Below are 21,469 nucleotides of genomic sequence, written 5' to 3'. Positions count from 1 at the left end.
ACCTGTGATGAAAAGAACCTTCTGCATCCAGAGAAAGAACTATGGAGACAGAATGTGGATCAAAGCATATTTTCTTTTTTTCTTTTTTTATTTTTTTTGCTATTGTTGCCATTTGTTTGCTTGGGTTTTTTTCTCATTTATTTTTTCCTTTCATCTTTTGATTTGATTTTTCTGGTGCAGCATGACAAATAGGGAAATGTTTAAAAGAATTGCACATGTTTAACATATATTGGATTGCTTGCTGTCTATGGGACAGTAAGGGGGGAGAGAGAGAAAATTAAAACACAAGGTTGTTTTAAAATAATGGCTTTTTATTTTCAAAATACATGCAAAGAGTTTTCAATATTCACCCTTGCAAAATTGTTTCAAATTTTTCTCCATCTCCCTCCCCTTTTTATAAAGGTAATCCAATATATGTTAAACATGTACAATTCTTCTATATGTATTTCCACATTTATCATGCTGAACAAACAAAAAAAAAAAATCAGATCAAAGGGCAGCTAGATGGCACAATAGATAGAATGCCGGCCCTGAAGTCAGGAGGACCTGAGTTCAAATCTGGTCTCAGACACTTAACACTTCCTAAATATATGACTCTGGGCAAGTCACTTAACCCCAATTGCCTCAGCCCCCCCCCCCAAATAAAATCAGATCAAAAAGGAAAAAAATTGAAGAAAAAACCCCAAGCAAACAACAAAAAAAAGTGAAAATATTATATTGTGATACACAGTCCCCACAGTCCTCTTTCTGAATGCAGATTGCTTTCTCCATCATAAATTTTTTGGAACTGCCCTGAATTTCCTCATTGTTGAATAGAGCCACATCCATCAGATTTTGTCAACTTATTCAACCATTTCCCAATTGATGGACATCTACTCCATTTCTAGTTCCCTGCCACTACAAAAAGAGCTGCTACAAACAGTTTTTACACATGTAGGTCCTTTTCCATTTTTTGTAATCTCTTTGGAATACAGATTGATAGTGAGACTGATGGATCAAAGGGTATACACAATTTGATAGCCCTTTGGGATAGTTCCAAATTGCTTTTCAGAATGATCAGTTTACAACTTCACCAACAATGTAGCGGTGTTCCAGTTTTTCCACATCCCCTGCAACATTTATCCTTTTCCTATCATCTTAGCTCTGAGAGGTATGTAGTATTGTCTTAATTTGCATTTCTCTAATCAATAATGATTTAGAGTATATTTTCATATGACTAGAAATAACTAATTTTTTCATCTGAAAATTCATCTTCATATCCGTTGACCATGTTGATTGAAAAATTGCTTGTATTCTTATAAATTTGAATCAATTCTCTATGCATTTTATAAATGATGTCTTTATCAGAACCCTTAGATGTAAAAAATTTTTTCCCAGTTTTCTGCTTCACATCTAATTTTGGTTGCATTGATTTTGTTTGTACAAAAACTTTTAAATTTAATATAATTGAAATTATCCATTTTGTATTTCATAATGAACACAAGGTTTTGCAAAAGTGAATGTTGAAAACTATCTTGCATATATTTGGAAAAATAAAAAGCTATAATAAAAAAGAAAAATTAAAAAAAAATTAAAAAAAGAAAAATTCTAATTATAAAGGATTTCTCTAATTAAAAAATAACAGAAGCAGAAATGTGATATATCCAATTTTTAGACTTCATCTAAAAATCATTTTCATGGCAAAGATAAGAACTCTTTTTAGAAAATGAAGGTGGTTTTCCAAGTAGTTAAGGATATGAACAGGCAGTATACAAAAGAAGAAATATAAGTTAACCACTATGATGTGAAATAATGTTCTGAATCATTAATAATAATATATTAGATACGTCATACCTATCAGATTGGCCAAGATGAAGAAAACTAAATAGTAAATGTTTGACGGGCATTGTGAACACAAGAATACTAATATTATATTTATAAAGCTACAAATTAATCTGGAAAATAATTTTGAAATAGTCTAAAAAAGTCACTAGACAGGAGGAATACAGAGAGGCTTGGAGAAACTTGCATCAACTGATGCTGAGTGAAATGAATAGAACCAGAAGATCGCTGTACACTTCAATGCTGTATGAAGATGTATTCTGATGGAAGTGGATATCTTCAACATAAAGAAGATCCAACTCACTTCCAGTTGATCAATGATGGACAGAAACAACTACACCCAGAGATGGAACACTGGGAAGTGAATGTAAATTGTTAGCACTACTGTCTATCTACCCAGGTTACTTACACCTTCGGAATCTAATACTTAATGTGCAACAAGAAAATGGTATTTACATACATATATTGTATCTAGGTTATATTGTAACACATGTAAAATGTATGGGAGTGGAGGGAGGGGGGGATAATTTGGAAAAATGAATACAAGGGATAATATTATAAAAAAAATTACTCATGCATATGTACCGTGGAAAAAAATTCTAAATTAAAAAAAAAAAAAAAAGAAAAAAAAGTCACTAGACATTAATCATCAGATTCCAAGCCTCTCTGTATTCCTCCTATCTAGTGACTTTTTTAGACTAATTCACAATAAACATTTATTAAGTACCTACTATGTGCTAGGCATTGTATTATGTGTTGGGATAGCTAGGTGACATGGTGGATAAAGCACCAGACTGGAGTCAGGAAGAACAGTGTTTGAATTTGATTTCAGATATTTATAAGCTATGTGATCCCAAGCAAGTAACTCATCTCTGATTGCCTCAGTTTCTTCATTTGTAAAAGTAATGGGGGAAAATAATACAAAAGGAAAGATGATAAGCAGGTACCCAAAAGGCCTGGTGGAGAAGCTAAAGAAGTCTAAAAGAAGCATAGCCAGGTGGGGAATTAGGAACTATCTGAAGAAATGATCACTAATCTGTCACAAAGTTTATGAACCACTTCTAGGAATTCACCCAAGTAGGTAAATGACCAGGCAGAATGATATCACAGTTACAAAAATATTTAGAGTAGCCCTTTTTTATTGCAAAAAACTGGAGACAACGTGGTTATTCATCAATTGGGAGATGGTGAAACTTATTTGGATATAAGGAATGATGGTTAGAAAGAATTTGGAGAAACGGGGAAACTTGTAAGAATTGATACATAATAATGGAGAAAAAAGCGAATAATTTGTACCATGATCAATAAAACAAAGAAATTACATTCTAAGACATAAGAATTCTGATTAAAACACTGAAAAATGTTCACATATCTTCTCTCCACAGAAGTGGAAGCTGATAAACTACAAAAAGATATATGGTATCAGAATATGTCCAACATGTTGGACAAGGAAGGAGTAGGCATATTTCAGGAAAGGTTATTGAGAAAGGAACTAATATTATTTTTAAAGCATTAAATAAAACTTTCTTGAAAGATGACAGGTAACAATTTTTAAAGCTACACGCATTTGAGAAATTTATAAAAGGATTTTCATTTATAGACCAGAAAAACAGTGACTTTGGGTCAGATTTAGGTATTAAAGTATTTTGAAAGAAAAAAAAAAAAAGAATAAGATGGTAGAGGAGTGAAGAAAAGAAGGAAGGAGATAATCTTAGGGCTAACAAATTTGAATCATTTATTAATTTCAGAAAACTGGTTAGCAATATGTCCAAAACAACATCAAAAATCTTCACATCCATATCTGACACTATGTACTACGTTAACTTCAGGTGAATTATATGCAAATGTAAAAACTCAAAAAAAAAAAAAAAAAGTAAAAAAATGTTTATCTCAGCTCTAAAAGGGAAACAAATTTCTATTCAAAAGCAAAAAAACATTATTGGGAACAAGGTAGAGGAATTCAATTTATAACAATGAAAAATTTCTAACAGACACACACACATATATACATATAGATATAGATAAAAACAGACATATATATATATATATATATAATATACACGGGGGGGAGAGTGAGAGAGAGCAAGAGAGTGAGAGCAAAAGAGAGAGACAGTCAGGCAGAGAGTGAGAAAATTAAAAAAACTGAAGAAATGTTTGTAGCAAATATAATAGAAAATTAAAAAAAAATTATCAGCAAAGTCTAAAAGTTCAAAGCAAGTAACAAAATATTCAAGAGCAAAATCCAAATGCATAAATGGCAAGCTGAATAAATTAAGCATGTGTTTATTACAGCTTATGAAAGAGGAAAAACAAATCGCAAATTATTGCTTTAAAAGGCCCTCAACTTTACTACTACTAATAATTTTTTTTTTCTTTTTTGGAAAAACAAATGGGGATTAAATGACTTGCCCAGTATCACATAGTTAATACTGTCAAATGTCAAACTAATTTGAACTCGGGTCCTCCTGACTTCAGGATTGGTATTCTATCAACTGCACCACCTACCTGCCCCACTAATAAATTAAAAAAAAAAAAAAATTAAAGAAGTCTGAGGTACCACTTCACATCTATCTGATTGGCCAATATGACAAAAAGGAAAATGACAAATGTTGGAAGAGATGTGGGAAAACTGAAATATAATTGATTGACTTATGAACCAATTGAACTATTCTAGAGAATACTTTTATATTATGGGCAATGTCCAAATGACTATTAAAAACATGCATCCCCCCTGACCTAATAATACTTTTACTAGGGCTGTATCTCAAAGATCATAAAAAAGGAAAAGGACCTACATGTATTCTTTTTATGGTGACAAAGAATTGGAAATTTAGGGGGATGCCCATCAGTTCAGGGATGGCCTAATAAGTTGTGGCATATGATTGCGATAAAACGCCAGTATACTATAAGGAATGATCAACAGGATGTTCTCAGAAAAACTTAGAAATTTAAAAAAAAAAATTCAATTCAATTCATCAAATACTTATTAAATATGTACTTTTTTTGTCCTGGCACAATATAGGCACAAGGAACATGAAGACCAAAAAAATGAAATAACTCTTCCATTAAATGACTTACATTATATGCCTATATTCGATTTATATATTATTACCCTGTTTAACATATATTAGATTGCTTGCCATTTAGGGGAGGGCATGGGAGAAGGGGGGAAATTGAAACACAACAATTTGCAAGAGTCAATGTTGAAAAATTATCCTTGCAGAGCAATTTGGAACTATGCTCAAAAAGTTATCAAACTGTGCATACCCTTTGACCCAGCAGTGCTACTACTGGGCTTATATCCCAAAGAGATCTTAAAGAAGGGCAAGGGACCCATATGTGCAAGAATGTTTGTGGCAGCTTGTTATGGACCAAAACTCTTGTACTTTAAACAAGGATTCTTACAAGGTGCTAACTCAGTGGAATTGATAAAGACAATGGTTATCTCATTTAGCATGGTGATTAACAGTTCTCTAGTTCAGTACGTGTACTTGGTACTTAATATAGTTCTACAAGATTCATACCTATGATAATGTAATTATAAGAGAGCACATAAACTGGGACAAACTCAGCCAGAGTCAGGGCAGAGAAGACAAAGGACTGGAGGCGGGAGCTCAAGCTCTTGATCCAAGGAGAAAGATTCATTCTATCTTTGGTCAGGCTCCTAGTGGCTCTCCTGGGGGACTGAGAGACAGATTCACTCATCCCATTTCACACCTTGTGGTAGCAGGCCTGACCTCCTGCATTTTCTCCACTGAAACCAAGTCCCCTCTGAAGGCCATGAGAAAACTAACTGAGCACCAGGCAATAAAGACTTTTCGACTTTAACACCTGGCTAGTTTTATGGTGATTACTCTCCTGAAAGAAACTGGAAACTGAGTAGATGCCCATCAGTTGGAGAATGGCTGAATAAGTTATGGTAAAGGAATGTTATGGAATATTATTGTTCCATAAGAAACAATCAGGAGTATGATTTCAGAGAGGCCTGAAGAGACTTACATGAACTGATGCTAAGGGAAATGAGCAGAACCAGGAGATCATTATACACAGCAATATCAATATTATATGATGATCAATTCTGATGGATGTGGCTCTTTTCAACAGTGAAGTGATTCAGGCCAGTTCCAATAGTCTGTGATGGAGAGAGCCATCTGCACCCAGAGAGAGATCTGTGGGGACTGAATGTGGACCATAACATAGTATTGTCACTCTTTTTGTCGATGTTTGAATTTTGTTTACCTGCTCAGGGTTTGTTTTTTTTTTTTTTTTCTAGAATCAATTTTTTTTCTTTTGCAGCGAGATAATTGTATAAATATATATATATAGGTATATATATATGTATATATATAGACATATATATACATATATCAGATTTAACATATTTTAACATGTTTAACATGTATTAGACTACCTGCTACCTAGGGGAGGGCATGGGGGGGAAGGAGGAAAAAATTTGGAACAGAAAGCTTTGCAAGGGTCAATGTTGAAAAATTACCCATGCATATGTTTTGTAAATAAAAAGATTTAATAAAAAATACGTATACATATATTGAATTTAACATTTTTTAAAAATATATTTAGCATGTATTAGACTACCTGCCATCTAGGATAGGGGGAAGGAGGGAAAAATTTGGTTTTTCCAAGGATTAATGTTGAAAAATTACCCATGCATGTTTTGTAAATAAAAGCTTTAATAAAAAATAAAATTAAAAAATTAATTAAAAAAAAATGAAACCAGAAGAAAAAGAAAGAAAAAAAAAAAAAAGGAAAAATTATCCTTACATATGTTTTGAAAATAAAAAGCTTCAATTTAAAAAAAAGAGAGAACTTCCAATAATATTGTGAGGGAAGGACAATATATACATAAAAAATTCAATACAAAATGCAAAGTAATTTACAGGAAGGAATGTTGAAAATGAAAGATTATTTATAATTAACCGGGATCACAGAAGGCATAATGAAAGAGCAGGGTAGGATGGGAGGGAGAGTTGATAAGTCTGGCCTGCATAGACATGAGGGAGTAAAGAATTTGGACAGTCTAAAACAGCATTCTTAATTGAGGCAGATGGCAACAGATTGTTACCACCTTCAAAAAATGATGATAATGTTGCTTTTGTTTCTAGGAAGTCTCTTATTGAGTAAGTTTTACCACTTTCTATTCTAAGCTATTTTCTTTCCTTAAAGAAATTTCCTTAAGAATTTTTATTGGGAAAACTGGGACACTGATACATTGCTGGTGGAGTTGTGAAAGAATCCAGCCATTCTGGAGAGCAATTTGGAACTATGCCCAAAAAGTTGTCAAACTGTGCATACCCTTTGACCCAGCATTGCTGTTATTGGGATTATATCCCAAAGAAATACTAAAGAGCAGAAAGGGACCTGTATGTGCCAAAATGTTTGTGGCAGCTCTTTTTGTTGTAGCTAGAAACTGGAAGTTGAATGGATGTCCATCAATTGGAGAATGGTTGGGTAAATTGTGGTATATGAATGTTATGGAATACTATTGCTCTGTAAGAAATGACCAGCAGGAGGAATACAGAGAGGTTTGGAGAGACTTACATCAACTGATGCTGAGTGAAATGAGCAGAACCAGAAGATCACTATACATTTCAACAACAATACTGTATGAGGATGTATTCTGATGGAAGTGGAAATCTTCAACATAAAGAAGATCCAACTCACTTCCAGTTGATCAATGATGGACAGAAATAACTACACCCAGAGAAGGAACACTGGGAAGCGAATGTAAATTGTTAGCACTACCTTCTATCTACCCAGGTTACTTATACCTTCGGAAGCTAATAATTAATGTGCAACAAGAAAATGGTATTTACACACATATATTGTATCTAAGTTATATTGTAACACATGTAAAATGTATGGGATTACCTGCCATCGGGGGGAGGGAGTGGATAATTTGGAAAAATGAATAGAAAAAAAAAAAAAAAAAAAAAAAAAAAGAATTTTTATTGGGGTAGCTGGATGGTACAGTGGATAGAGCATTGGCCCTGAAGTGAAGAGGACCCGAGTTCAAATGTGGCCCCAGACACTAATTATACACTAGCTGTATGAGCCTGGGCAAGTCACTTAACTACAATTGTCTTACCAAAAAAAAAAAAAAAAAAAAAAAAAAAAGTTTTTATTTTCTTTTACTAACCTCTTACTTCCTATCTTCTGGTTATTCATGTAGTTCTCATAGAAAGTCCATTATTCCCTTGGAGTGTTTGCAGTCCAGGAGAATCTTTAGATTTACATTAACTTTTTATACTAGTCAGTGTTTTCTTTGATGTACTTGCCTCTTTTGCTTTTATTACAGAATTAGGGCGTTGTGACAAAGCTAGGTTCTACTCTTGCTACACTTTTGGGTGGAGTAGTCCCATCCTGCCTGGTCTTGCCTTGGGATTCTGGACTTCCTGGGGTTAATTACCCACCAGTCTTAAAGCTTCAGAGTAGTAGATATTCAAAGCCCTCTCTGACATCTCAGAAAAGAATGTTAAGGAATTCAGCATCTGAGCCCGAGGGATCCTGGTGGGAGCTCTGCAGTGGTCACTGCTTGGAGCGGCTCCCTGAGATTCCCAAAGACCCTAAGCCGGGATAGGGTTTGTGTAACTTTCTTGACTGCACAGGTTTGTCAGGTTTTCTAGGGGAAACCTTTAAACACAAAGCTTTGCAGTCCATTTCTGATGCTGGCTTTGTTTGGTAAGTAGCCCTTTCTTCTTGCCTGTGGCCTTCTAGTTGATTTTTTTTGTGTGAAGTTCTAGGATAGAAAAAGGCTGTTACTATAACTTCTCATTGGATTTCTTGACCATTTTTGGCCTGATGCCAATAGAGCAAATATGTGGGCTGCCTCCCATTCAGAAAGTGACTTTGCCTAGAAGTCTTAACATAATTAAAAGACCCCAGATTTTAAAGCTAAAGGGACCTTGAAAATCATCCAGTTCAACTTCTTTGATTTGCTGATCAAGAAAAAAGTCAAAGGATAAGTGGTTTACTCAGCTAGGATCATATAAATAATTAGAGTTAGGGTTTCTTGTCACTATTAACTACCAGTATAGGTTTATTGTGAAGATTATTTGTAAATCTTCAAGTGTCATAAAAATGTAAGTTGTTATACTTGTCAAAGAACTGGAAAAATCACTGTTGCCAAAGGATGTAGACATGGAAAGGCCAAGCCTCTCATTTTGCAGATAAGAAAGTTGAGGCCCAGTGCCTGGGAGAGGGAACATGGAGGAAGAAAGGGGAAAAAGTTAGAACACAGGGTTTTGTAGGGGGGAATATCAAAATTATCCATGCATATATTCAGAAAATAAAAGATTTAAATTTAAAAAAGAAAAGAAAATTGAGGCCTAAAGAAAAGTTATTTTACAAAGTTATCACAAATAAGGAATTGCAGAACCAGGAAATCTCCTGACTCCAAATTTAGATTTCTTCTTGTAAAAATAGATTAACCTCTAAGGATTAATACTTGTAATTCTATGAATGCTAATGAGAGAGACAGAGACACAGATAAAGAGAAACAGAGACGCAGAGAGACAGAGATAGACAGGCAGAGACAGACAGACAGACAGACAGACACACACACACACACACACACAGAATAAGAGGCCCATCATCTGAGTCTTGGATGGTCAGCTTATGCCTGTGAAGGTTGAGTTCAATTCTCAAAACTGTTTAGAAACTGAACATCTTAGAAAGATTGGATTACCCTGTGGAAAATCAACCCATCTGCCTACCTTTTCTCTAAAGTATAGACCAATCCTTATTGGTGAAAAAAAATCTCACCCAGATCAGGCAAGCTCTTGTTCTGTATGATACCAGACCTCGAACACAAAGAACACTGTCCGGTACAAGGAGAACAGGAATGACTACCACTTTGGCTCAATACCCTGCAGTAACTTAATAGGGTACAAAACTGAGACCAGGACCCAAGAGATTTAAAGATAATCCCTATTTATACAGCATTCTATATAGTGGGTAAGACTAGACAATTCCTAATGTCCCTTCCCAGGCTGAGACTGCTTTTTAAGAGTTTTATTGATACTTTTTGTTTTCTACATCACATCCGTTTCCAAGCTGTATCACTTTTCCGACTCCCTCCCTGATCCTTCCCTTGTCAAAGAAAAGCAAAAACAAAAGCAGATGTACAAAACAAGAAATGTTGCCGACTAATTCTAGGTGTTTTGGTGCTTTGGGTTTTTTCAGACTCACAAGCTTCTCAAACATGTTCAGATATTCACTCAAGGCATGGGACACCAGGGCCTAAGGAATTCACTCATCTCCACGGTACCCAACTAGCCTCAAGTTAGGCTTGTCTAGTTTAGCTACTCAGAGCAAACCAAGTTACTTCTCAGTTTGAGCCAAAGACTTAATAAAACATATATTATTTTCTAAAGAGTATCTCAAACAGAGCCTCCTACCCCTATTAGCACCTATTCTCACTTTCCAGAGATTTACTGTTTGTCTATTGTGGCAGCTTCTAATGATAACAGAGGAGAAATCTGGTTTCAGCATTAAGGAGATAGTAGTTCCTCTGTCCTCTGTTCTGATCATACCGAACATGGAGTATTAGATCAGTTCTAAATTAGATAATGGCAGGCTAGAGTTTATGAGAGAATCAGAGAGACAGAACGAGAACTATAGAGAGGGAGAGTTAAGAGAAACAAAAGCACACTCTACAAGTGTAACCATAGCCATAGAAACTTTGGGGACGCAGATAGTGGAGAATACTACCCAGAATTTCCCAAATTCTAGTGGTTTTGACTTTAGCTGGGACAGATAACTAGAGTTTTCACATATCTTGCCTTGGACTTTAAAAGGGCTGGGGGGGGGGGGCGGGGAAGAAGAAGCCATCAGAGTCAAATTCAGGGGAGCCAGCAGGGCTGAGTAAAATCCGAATACAGTAGGGTGTGAAAGAGGACAATGACTGGAGTAGAAGACAGTGAATGTATATAAATTGGAAGAATAAGACAGTAACTGTCTCCTTTGAATCTTCACTCCAGATACAGGCTAAGTTGTCCTGCTTTTTAGTCAATCTCTTTATTTCCTATTTCCATTTTTCTCTTCCATCTGTTTCAGTCAGTACTGAAAATACTGATTTCCTCCATTTAATTTTATTTTTATGCCATTTAACTGGTGATTCTTTATAAAGAACTTTTTGACCATCTTAGCTATTTGTTGTAGTTGTGGTTATACTTTGGTTATTTCAGACTCACAAGACAGCTTTAGATATTCTCGAAAGTCACTGGACCCAGGGCCTAAGGGGGTTCACACATCTCCACAGTGCCCAACTAACCCCAAAATTAGCCATCCCGAGCAAACCAAGTTACTTCTCAGGGCTGAAGACAGAAGAGATCCTATTTCTTAAAAAGACAGAAGATATTTTGCTCAGAAAAGTTGAAATGGAGATGTAAAGCCAAAGAGAATGAATCCTTAAGTCTTTCAGGGATTCACATGAACCTTATTAGCTACCTGAAATGCACAAAAATATCAGCAGAACATGAGTCAGAAAGTCTGTGACCTGGAAAGAACAACTACTTTTAGTCTGAGAGGTCTTGAATGGCAGCTCTTTTTCTAGTCCATTCCCTGGGGGAAGAGTCAAGACTCCAGCCGGGTATAGCAGATGTGATTATTTGGAGCTAAATAAACTATGCATATATCAGTGCCTGGGGCTTTAGGGCCCCTGCCCCCTATCATGAGTTCTCCCTGTGGTTAAATAAGTACAGGTTGGAAGAATGTAGGCTTTTTAATCTAGGTAAAAGAAAACTTGCCAGTGAGGGAAAGAGATATAATAGGTATCTTCAAGTATATAAAGTGCTCTCAAATGGAAAACATTAGCCCCAAAGGACATAATTAGGACCAGTGGAGAAAGGAAGACTTCAATTCATCATAAGGAAAAACTTCCCAAAAATGAGAGGTGGACAAAAAACTAATTCTTTGAGCTTGTGTGAGAGAAGGTTATAGAAGGAACAAAAGACCCAAGAAGGAAAAGGAGAAAGGAGATGGGAGGCAAAGTAAGAACATATAAATGAAGTAATTAGAGGGTAAAACAAATTGAGAGAGTAGATTGGTAGTTGGGGAAAAGTGATAAAAACAAATTGAAGGTTGGCATAGCAGACACCACAATAGTTGATAATGAGGCTGAGGAAATGAAGTTGAATTGTCAAATCCTTAAAGGTGATAACTAGCCTAAAGTTTTAATGAGACTCATAAGGTTGAGACATAAATCCTTGAAAGTGTTTTTTAAAAGACTGAAAATTTCAAACATTTCAGAGAATGAGGAAAATTGTGCAGTAATTTGCATCAACTGTGCAATGACTCTGTTTCTTGCATAGTTGTATGACGATTATCTGTGTTCCAAATGTAGGTCGATTTCCCTCCTAGAGAAGAATATGACAAGACTTTAAAATGCCTATCTAAACTTTAATATAAACTAGGTTGTTAGAAAGAATGAAGTATTCCTTTAAAAAAGAACAGAAGCAAGATTTTAAAGGGGTTGGAAGAAAGGGCTCTGAGATCAGAGAAGGGAGACTCTTGTCCATGATGTTGCAAAGGGAAAGAGTATTACATAGCAAAGGAAGGGAAGGAAAAGGATAGCAGTACAAGTTAAGTTAAAAAACAAATTTGAGACCCTTCCTGAAGAGGATATCTTAAGGAGAAGCAAACTTTTTATACTCAAAATAATAATAATAATTATTGAAACAAAATTCAAGAAATGAATTCCTTAGCAAACTTCAAATATATGGTACAAAAGTGCCACAGAAAAGTGCTCAAGAAATTGGAAATTAAGTGGATGCCTATCACTTGGGAAATAGCTGAACAAGTTATAGTGTCTGAATGTAATGGAATATTATTTCCTATAAGAAATGATGAGCAAGCTGATTTCAGAAAAGCCTGGAAAGATTTAAATGAACTGATGCTGAATGAAATGAACGGAACCAAAAAAACACTGTTCACAGTTAACAGCAGGATTATATGATGATCAACTGTGATGGACTTGGCTCTTCTCAGCAATGAGGTGATTCAAGACAATTCCAATGGGATTGGGATGGAAAATGCCATCTGCATTCAGAGAGAGAACTATGGAGACTCAATGTAGATTAAGGCATAGTACTTTTACCTTTTAAAAATAATTGTTTTTTTGCTTTTTCTTTCTTGTGGCTTTTCCCTCTTGGGCTGATTTTTCTTACACAACATAACAAATATGTTTAAAAGTATTGTATGTGTTTTATATATATATATATGTATGTGTGTATCTATATATATATATATATATATGTATGTATGTATGTATGTATGTATGTCAGATTGCTTGTTACTTTGGAGGAGATAGAAAAATCTGGAACACAAAATCTTACAAAAAATGAATGCTGAAAACTATTTTTCTGTGTATTTGGAAAAATAAAATACTACTGAGAAAATAAAATAGATACAAGGTAAATGACTTTTCAAAAAATAAGTGCCTAAAACTGAAGCAACAAATAAAAGGATCCACAAGGATCTCAACTGGATCTCATTAGTATTGCTGAGATTTGGTGAAATGAAACCCATAAATGAACCATGGCTTTAGATGTACATACCTTATTCATCATAAACAAGATAAGTAAGTGTTTACAGGAATTGGAGAGATAAGATAGTGTTATATATTAAGAATGAAACTTCTAAGACAATATAGAAGTCAGAAGGAGAAAGCATGATGTATTTAAATTAAGATGTATTTATATTAAAACTGAGTAAGAAACAGAAGTGTTTTTTTTGTTTTTTTGTTTTTTCCTTAGAGTATAAGAAAGTACTTGCCCTTGATGAATTCAACTCACTGTTCAAAACAAACTACATTTTCAGCTCCTATGAAAAATTTCAGTGATATTTGAAAGAAATAGAAAATGGAAGAGGTGCCCCAAAATTAGAGAAGGGCAAATGTCTCAATTTTCAAAAAAGTAATAGAACCAAGTGTGTAAACTAAAGGCCAGTGAGCATAACTTTAATTTTTGGGAAAATTTTAGAATGGATTAAAGAGATGGTTGGAAAATCCTTAGAAAAGGAAGTAGTGATTACAATGAGCTTTTATGGTTCACCAAGAATAGACTATGCCAAGTAACCTAATTTTCTTTTTTTTTTTTTTTAATAGATAAGTAGATAAAGGGAATGCCGTGCATATAATGTACCTAGATTTTATCAAAGTTTTGATCTAGTATATCATGGAACTGGCTAGATATTTAGATTCTAAAAGTAACTGTTATGGTTCAATGCCACAGTAGCAAGAGTTCTCCAGTGGAATACTACTACTGTTATCTGTGTTGTTTAGCATTTTTATCAATGATTTAAACAAAAGCATAGATAACAACTCTTCAAATTTGCAGATGGTACAAAGCTGGGAGAGATAACTAACTCTAGGGATGGCAGTCAGGATCCAAAAGTGGCTGAACAGCGTTTGCATAAACGAAACTAATGCAGTTTAAATAGAAGGAAGACAATTAACCAGGAAAAAAAAATCTTTGCAGAAAGTTTTGTTGATAAAGGTCCATTTGCAAGATATATAAGGAACTAATTCAAATTTATGCTAAGAAGTTATAACAAGAGCTATTTCCCCAATAGATAAATGATCAAAAGATATTAAAGTAGTTTTTAAAAGCAAAAATTGAAGCTATCAGCAAAAACAAACAAACAAAAAAACAATAAATGACAATTAGAGAAATTAAAATTAAAATAACTCGGAGGTTTTCCCTCACACTCTTTAGACAAAGACAGATGATCAAAAGAGCAAAATAACAATTGTTCAATGGGGCTTGGGAAAACAGATAAATAATGTCTATGAAGAAGCTAGATAAAGCACTGGACCGCTTAGACATTTATTAGTTTATGACTCTGAGCAATTTGTACAATGGACATAATAATAGCATCAACCTCTCACAACAGTTGCGAGGAAAGATGATGTTGCTTATAAAGCATTCTGCAAATCTTAAAGTGTCATATACATGCTGGTTATCATTATTATAAGGAATTATCAATGGAAAGGATCTTTATGTATAAAAATATTTATGGCAGCTCTCTATTACAGAAACAATTTGTGTAGCAAAAAAGTGGGCCCTCATAAATTACAGAGTAACTGAACAAATTATGATATACAATTATAAAAGTGATATTATTTCACCTTATGAAATTACAAAAGGGTTGCTGAAAACTGTTTTCATATTTTGAAAATAAAAGGCTATTATTAAAAAAAAAGATTAAAAAGTACAAAAGAGATGATTTCAGAGAGACCTTGGAAGACCTGTATGAACTGATACAGAGTGAAGTGAGCAGAGCCAGAACAGTAATTTATATTAAAGTATTACAAAGAAAAATAACTTTGAAAGATTTAAGAAATCTAGTAATGCAATGATGTTCCATTTTGAGAGTTTCAGTTTAAGAAGAACATTGAAAAGCTGTAGTGTCTGGAGGATTGCAAAAAGGATAGTGAAAGGCCTTGAGTCTATGTTTCAGGGGTATCATATCATGTAAAGGAGGGAATAGACTTGTTCCTTTTGGCTCAGGCACAAAGACAGGAACAAGTAAAGGTTACAATGAGGCAAACTTAAATTTGAGATAAAGATAAACTTCCTAACAATCAGAGCTTTCCAAAAGTGGATGGGCCTAGAGGTGGCAAGTTTTCCCTCCCAAGACAGTCTTAAAGCAGAGCCTGGATGATTACTTGTCAGGTATACTATAGTTGGAATTTTTTTCATGCATAGTTTAGATTGAGTGGTTACTAAATTCTGTGATTTTGAAGAATGGGCTACCACAGAAGATAATAGCAAATAATAATAATGGCTAACATTTACTCATAATGCTTTGAGGTCTACAAAGCACACTTACAAACTGTTCTCACTGGGATACTAATCCTGTGGGGTAACTGCTAAAGCTATTATTATTCCCATGTGACAGATGAGAAAATTAAAGCTCAGAGAGGTTAATTGGCTTGCTCATCATCACATAACTAATAAGTGTCAGAGGCAGGATACATAACTAGCTTTCACCAAACTAAATGGTGCTGTTGCTAATAGTAACTTCCTTGTCATTGAAAATTTTGAAAAAGAAGCATTACTCTAAACCTGTACTTCTCCCCAGACAAGGATAACAGAGATGGAATTCTTACCTTAGAATAAAGGTTAGACTAGACCTTCAATTCTAAGCTTTTATGGCAGTTAATGGGGACCAGTCTTTTTCCTAAAGCTAGGGGCCATAGTGAACATCTTATTTTGGCAGAGAAATCTCACTTCAACATAGCACAATCATAAGGCAGAATTCAGGCAGTAAGGTGCAGGCTAGGTCAGAAATCAGACAAGATTAGGTTGCCTTTTGGCATGAACTTTGTTGAGCAGATAAAGTCTCTCCCGCTCTCCTAAGAAGATGAAGTGAGTCACACTGAACCCTAAATCAGAAAATTAAGAACCAGAAGGAATTTCAGAGATCATCTAAATCAATTTCCTCTTTTGGTCTTCCTTTACTTTGACATTAATGTTTTAAAAAGAAAAAGAAAAAGAAACAAAAATTACTGATGCTTTGATACAACTTCCCAACAAAACAAACATCCAAACAAATCCCCTACAAAGTATATTTCCTCAAAAAGATTTCTTTATAAATTCTTAACAAAAGGAAGGAATGTGATAGCATATTAACTTGGACTGACCAGAATTTGATTGCTTCTTTGCCTTTCTGTATAAGTCTTGCTCTTAGCAATATCTGGCACTAAATAGGCACTTAATAAATACTAAATAACTGATGTCTTTAATTTGCATTTTGTTGCCATTTTGCATATTCTCTTGATTCTACCTTGACCTCCCACATTTCTTTAAATTTTTTCTATCCACAGCAATAGTATGTTATATTCATAGGCCATAATTTATTCAGTCATTCCCCAATAATTAGGTATATTTTCCATCACAGAATGCTATTTTGAACATTTCATTCAATATGGTCCTTTATTCCCCTTCAGGTATAGTATATAAAATGGAATCAGGAAGAACTGAATTCAGATCTCACCTCTGATGGAATTACTGGCTGGGTGACCTAGAGTACTAAACCTCTCTGAACCTATTTCCTCAACTGCAAAAATGGAGATTACCTGTAGTCTCTAGCTCGCAAGGTTATTTTGAGACTCAAATGAAACAATGCTTAGGAAGCATTTCATACATAGTAAAGTGCTATATAAATGTAAATTGCTATGATGATTATCATTGCTACCAAATAACCTCCTTGGAAATAGTCCTAGTCATAAATTTTCTTGCTCAAAAGTTTTCATGATGAGACTCAGAGAGAGGAAGTAATTTGCCCATAATTACACAAGTTATAAATAGCAGAGTTAGGCAGGAAAGCAGGGACCCCCAGGACTCAAGGGAATAGGGACAAGTCTCAGTTGCTACCAGGATCTACCCTAATTTCAGTGGTCTATATGTAGACCTGGAGCTTTGATTTGCACTAAACTCCCTCCCTCCACTCTGGAGGATCACTAGGGCTTAAGTATAGTGCTGATGATTTATGGTACTGCCCTTCAGAGGGATTGAGAGGACTGAACGCTGGTCTGGGTGCTGCCCCCTGCCTCTCTTCCATTCCTACATGCAGGTTACCTCATGCAGTTGGCTCCGGATATCGGAAGCACAGAGTTGGAGATTGTGCACGTATCTGGCCTCTGTGCTAATCAATTCCTTTGCTGCAAGTCTCTGATTCAGTTTCATTTTTTCAAGAATCTTGATTGCTTCATCCCCTTGACTTTCATCCCCTGAGTTCTCCCCAGGAGGGGGAGACTCACCTTCCTGGTAACCAGCCATGGCAGAAGGATCTAAGAAATAAAAAAGTCAAGCATATTCATCAGTCAATCAAGCCACAAGCATTAATTCAATGTCGACTATCCACTGAGAATCCCCAGGCAAAAACAAAACAATCTCGGCCTGCAAGAAGGTTACATTCTATGGGGTAAAACAACTGTACATGCATAAGAATTTGCAAATTATAAACAAAATAAATTCAAGGCAATATATTTTTTTCTAGATGTAGAGAGAAGACCCACAAATGTAAGTGACTTTTGAAGAAGTCTCAAGAAATATAAAAGGTAGAAGTAAGGAGAATGCATTCTAAGAGACAGCTGGTACAAAGACAGATGGGAGGTAGAATGTTACGAAGAATACATTAGGTCAGTTTGGGCTGGACCTTAGAGTGTAGAAGTTCAGTTGTTTTTCAGTTATATCTGACCGTGATACCATTTAGGGTTTCTTGGCATAAATATTGAAATGGTTTGACATTTCCTTTTTCAGTTCATTTTACAGATGTGGAAACTGAGGCAAATAGGGTTAAGTGGTTTACCCAGGGTCACATAGTTAGTGTCTGAGACCAGATCTTTAACAAAGTCTTCTTGACTGCAGGCCCACACCCCACTGAGCAACCCAGCTCCTGCAGAAGAGGAAGGTATTTTTCCGGGAAGGCTAGAAAAGTATTCTGGAACCAAATTGTGAAGGGCTTAGGCCAAATAGAAGCCTAAGTATTTGATACTAGAGGTAATAAGGAACCACTGAAGTTTATTGATCACGACAATATCATTATCAAACCTCTGCTTTAAGACTATCACTGTGGAGGTTGTGTGAAGGATGGAAAAATATAGGATAACAGCTTGAGAGCACAGAAGAATCAAGTCAAGGTACTTAAGGTTTAGGGAAACCTGGGCATCTTTCTAGGAAGATGGGAATGAGTCTATATAATCTGAAGATTAGAGAAAAAGAAAATAATGTCAGAGAAATCTGCTAAAGAAGAAGCATGAGAGAATAGGATCCAAGCTAGAAGTAGAGAAGTAAGTCTTAGCAGGAGAGAACGGTTATAGGGAGTGATGTCAGAGGGAAAGGAGAAGCTTCGACAAATGACATCTATGTTTTTTCAATAAGTAATTAGAATATAATAATTGAAAATAAATTTTGAAAATAAAAATTTTCAATCAATGTAATCATAGAAGGCCCAGACACCTCAAATTGAATCACTGAACAGTGTAAACTAAGTATTTGGAAGTTTTCATAATATTTCATCATGATGAGTGAATAAGTGTGAATGAGTTTAAGAGAACTGTAGGTTTGGGCCATTGGGTGAAAACATATGACAGCATATAGGAAACATCTTTTGACTGACACACACAGCTAGGCCCATATATAAAAACAGCAGTCAATCCTATGTTGGTACAGTTGTAGGGGTCACCAAGTTTCTAAGTTGAAGATTAAAAAGTTGAAGCCCAACTCCTGAGAGGCAACCACTAGATTCCCACCGTCAACCAATGCAATTTGATATGACTTAATTAGTATTAGTTCACATATAATTAGTATTAGATTTTATAATTAAGAAATCACTAGTGATTTCAGTTCAACTGAAACTACTTTTTCAATATCATCAGGGATATATATATATATATATGTGCTATATAAAAGACTACATAACAATTTATATAAAAAAATTTTTTTTGAACTTGGGTTCTCCTGACTATAAGGCTATCCATTACACCATCTAGCTGTCCCAATTCTCATCTTTTGTATGGCACTGGACTATTTGTTGCTCCCAAATACTCTATTCTTTAAATTTTTCTGATACTTCTTTCTTTTTGTTCTTTTCCTATCTGCAAAACAAGTCCTCAGTTCATCATACATCCTTTTTCCCCCAACTATAAGAATAGCCAAGGGCTCTGTACAATCTTCTCTCCTCCCTCTACACCGTCAGTTGGTGATCTCATGCACTCCCATGGATTTAATTATCTTAACATCAAAGATTACTCAGTCTATATATCCAGCCCTAGCCACTCACTTAAGCTACAGTTCCACATCATGAACCATTTACTGGATATGTAATGGATGTTACATGTCCTGAGGGCATCTCAGACCCATATTACCAAAAAGAGAATTCATTTTCCCCCAAAACCCAACTCTTTTCTGAACTCCCCATTACTGATTCAGACTCCATTACTTTTCCAATAATTAATGTTGCACCTTCCTCTCTCCAGCTTCAACTTCACTGTCACTCATTCCATATAGCCAATTGGGGACTAAATCTTGTTATTTCTCATTACACAACATTTCCAGCATAGATCTCTTTTCTCCACTCCATTTGCTAAATACAGATCCTCATCACTTCTTGAATTGACTGTAACAAAAGCATCCTATGATCTATGGTCCAGCCCTACTGGCCCACTTATAGTTCCTTGTACATGATTTTACAGTCTCCTGTATCCATGATTTTGCATCGGTTATTCTTTATGCCTATAATGTTCTTACCCCACCTCCTACTGGAATCCATGCCTTTCTTTAAGACTCAGTTCAGGGGCAGCTAGATGGTGCAGTGGATAGCCCTGAGGTCAGGAGGACCTGACTTCAAATGTGGCATCAGACACTTAACACTTCCTAGCTGTGAGACGCTGGGCAAGTCACTTAAATTCAACTGCCTCAGGAAAAAAAAAAAAAAAAAAAGTTCATTTTGGAAAAAACTCTAGAATTATGTCCAAAGAGTTATTCAATTGCCTATACCACTTGACCCAGCAATATCACTGCTGATTGGGGGAAAATTAAAGAACCTAAAATGTTTATAGCAGCTCTCTGTGGCAGAAAAGAGCTGGAAACTGAAGTGATACCTGTAAAGTGGGAAAAAGGCTAAACAAGCTACAGTACATAACTGCGATAGAATACTACAGTGCTATAAGAAATGATAAGCTCAGGGATCTTAAAAAATATGGATATGACTCAAACAAAATAACGAAGAGGGAAATTAACAAAAGAACACTGTATACAACAACAGCAATATTGTTTTAAGAATAACTGAGTGAATAAATCATTCCGGCTATTATAAAAACTCAAATTAACTACAAAGAATATATGAAGAAAGATACTATCTGCATTTAGAGAAAGAACTGATATATATATATAAAAAAAAGAAGCATTATAGAATGGTTTCCCCCCATCCCCCCACACATATTTGTGTCTAATGGTAGCCATCTCTAGGGCAAGAGAGAGGAGAAGAAAAAAAAGATAACTTTATTATATATTTAAAAGAAAATAGCAAGTTGCACATAGTAGCTTTGCAATTTCATATTCCATCATCTTTTTTTTATTATACTATATTACAGAAATGTTTGTTTTATTCCACAAATTAAAAATAAAATAAAATTTTTAAAAAGACTCAATATAAGTGTCATCTTCTACAGTGGACTTTTCCTAGTTCCCTAGCTGATAGCACTTTCCTCTTTAAGTTATTTTATATGTTTACTTTCCATATATCTTATAAATTTGTGTGTGTGTGTGTGTTCACACGTTGTTTTCCCCATTATAAATGTAAGCTCTTCAAGGGGCTTTTTTCATTTTTTCTTTTTATTCCAAGTTTAATATAGTACTTGGGACATAATTAGGCTTAATAAATACTTGTTGAATGAGTAATAGAATATAAATAATATTTGGATGGCTTCAGACTACATCTCAGGATCTCATATCTGAAAGATACCTTTGGGGATGCTCAATACAAACTTTTATCACATGAATCTCTTCTACAAAATCCCCAGTAAGCTGTCATTCATCTTCTCAAGAGAAGATTTGTAAAACTATTGAACACTAACCGACCATAAGATTATTCATAAAACCAAAAGGATTTTTCAGCTCAT

The 21,469-nt window shown here is 34.9% G+C and overlaps 1 protein-coding gene across 2 annotated transcripts in view; it reads right to left on the bottom strand.

Annotated features, from left to right (window-relative positions):
• The window catches only part of ARHGEF37 (Rho guanine nucleotide exchange factor 37), a 74,653-nt gene that overhangs the window by 41,030 nt on the left and 12,154 nt on the right, over nt 1-21,469 (bottom strand). For both annotated transcript variants that reach the window (XM_074291747.1, XM_074291748.1), the window contains one exon: nt 17,424-17,635. In XM_074291747.1, the coding sequence (XP_074147848.1) occupies nt 17,424-17,624 (201 nt within the window). In that variant the 5' untranslated portion in view covers nt 17,625-17,635. The remainder of the gene's footprint in view (nt 1-17,423; nt 17,636-21,469) is intronic.

The sequence above is a fragment of the Sminthopsis crassicaudata genome, chromosome 2 (assembly GCF_048593235.1).
Source record: "Sminthopsis crassicaudata isolate SCR6 chromosome 2, ASM4859323v1, whole genome shotgun sequence".
NCBI lineage: Eukaryota > Metazoa > Chordata > Mammalia > Dasyuromorphia > Dasyuridae > Sminthopsis > Sminthopsis crassicaudata.
The sequence above is the reverse complement of the archived record's forward strand: the minus strand, read 5'-3'. Positions and strand labels throughout refer to the sequence as shown.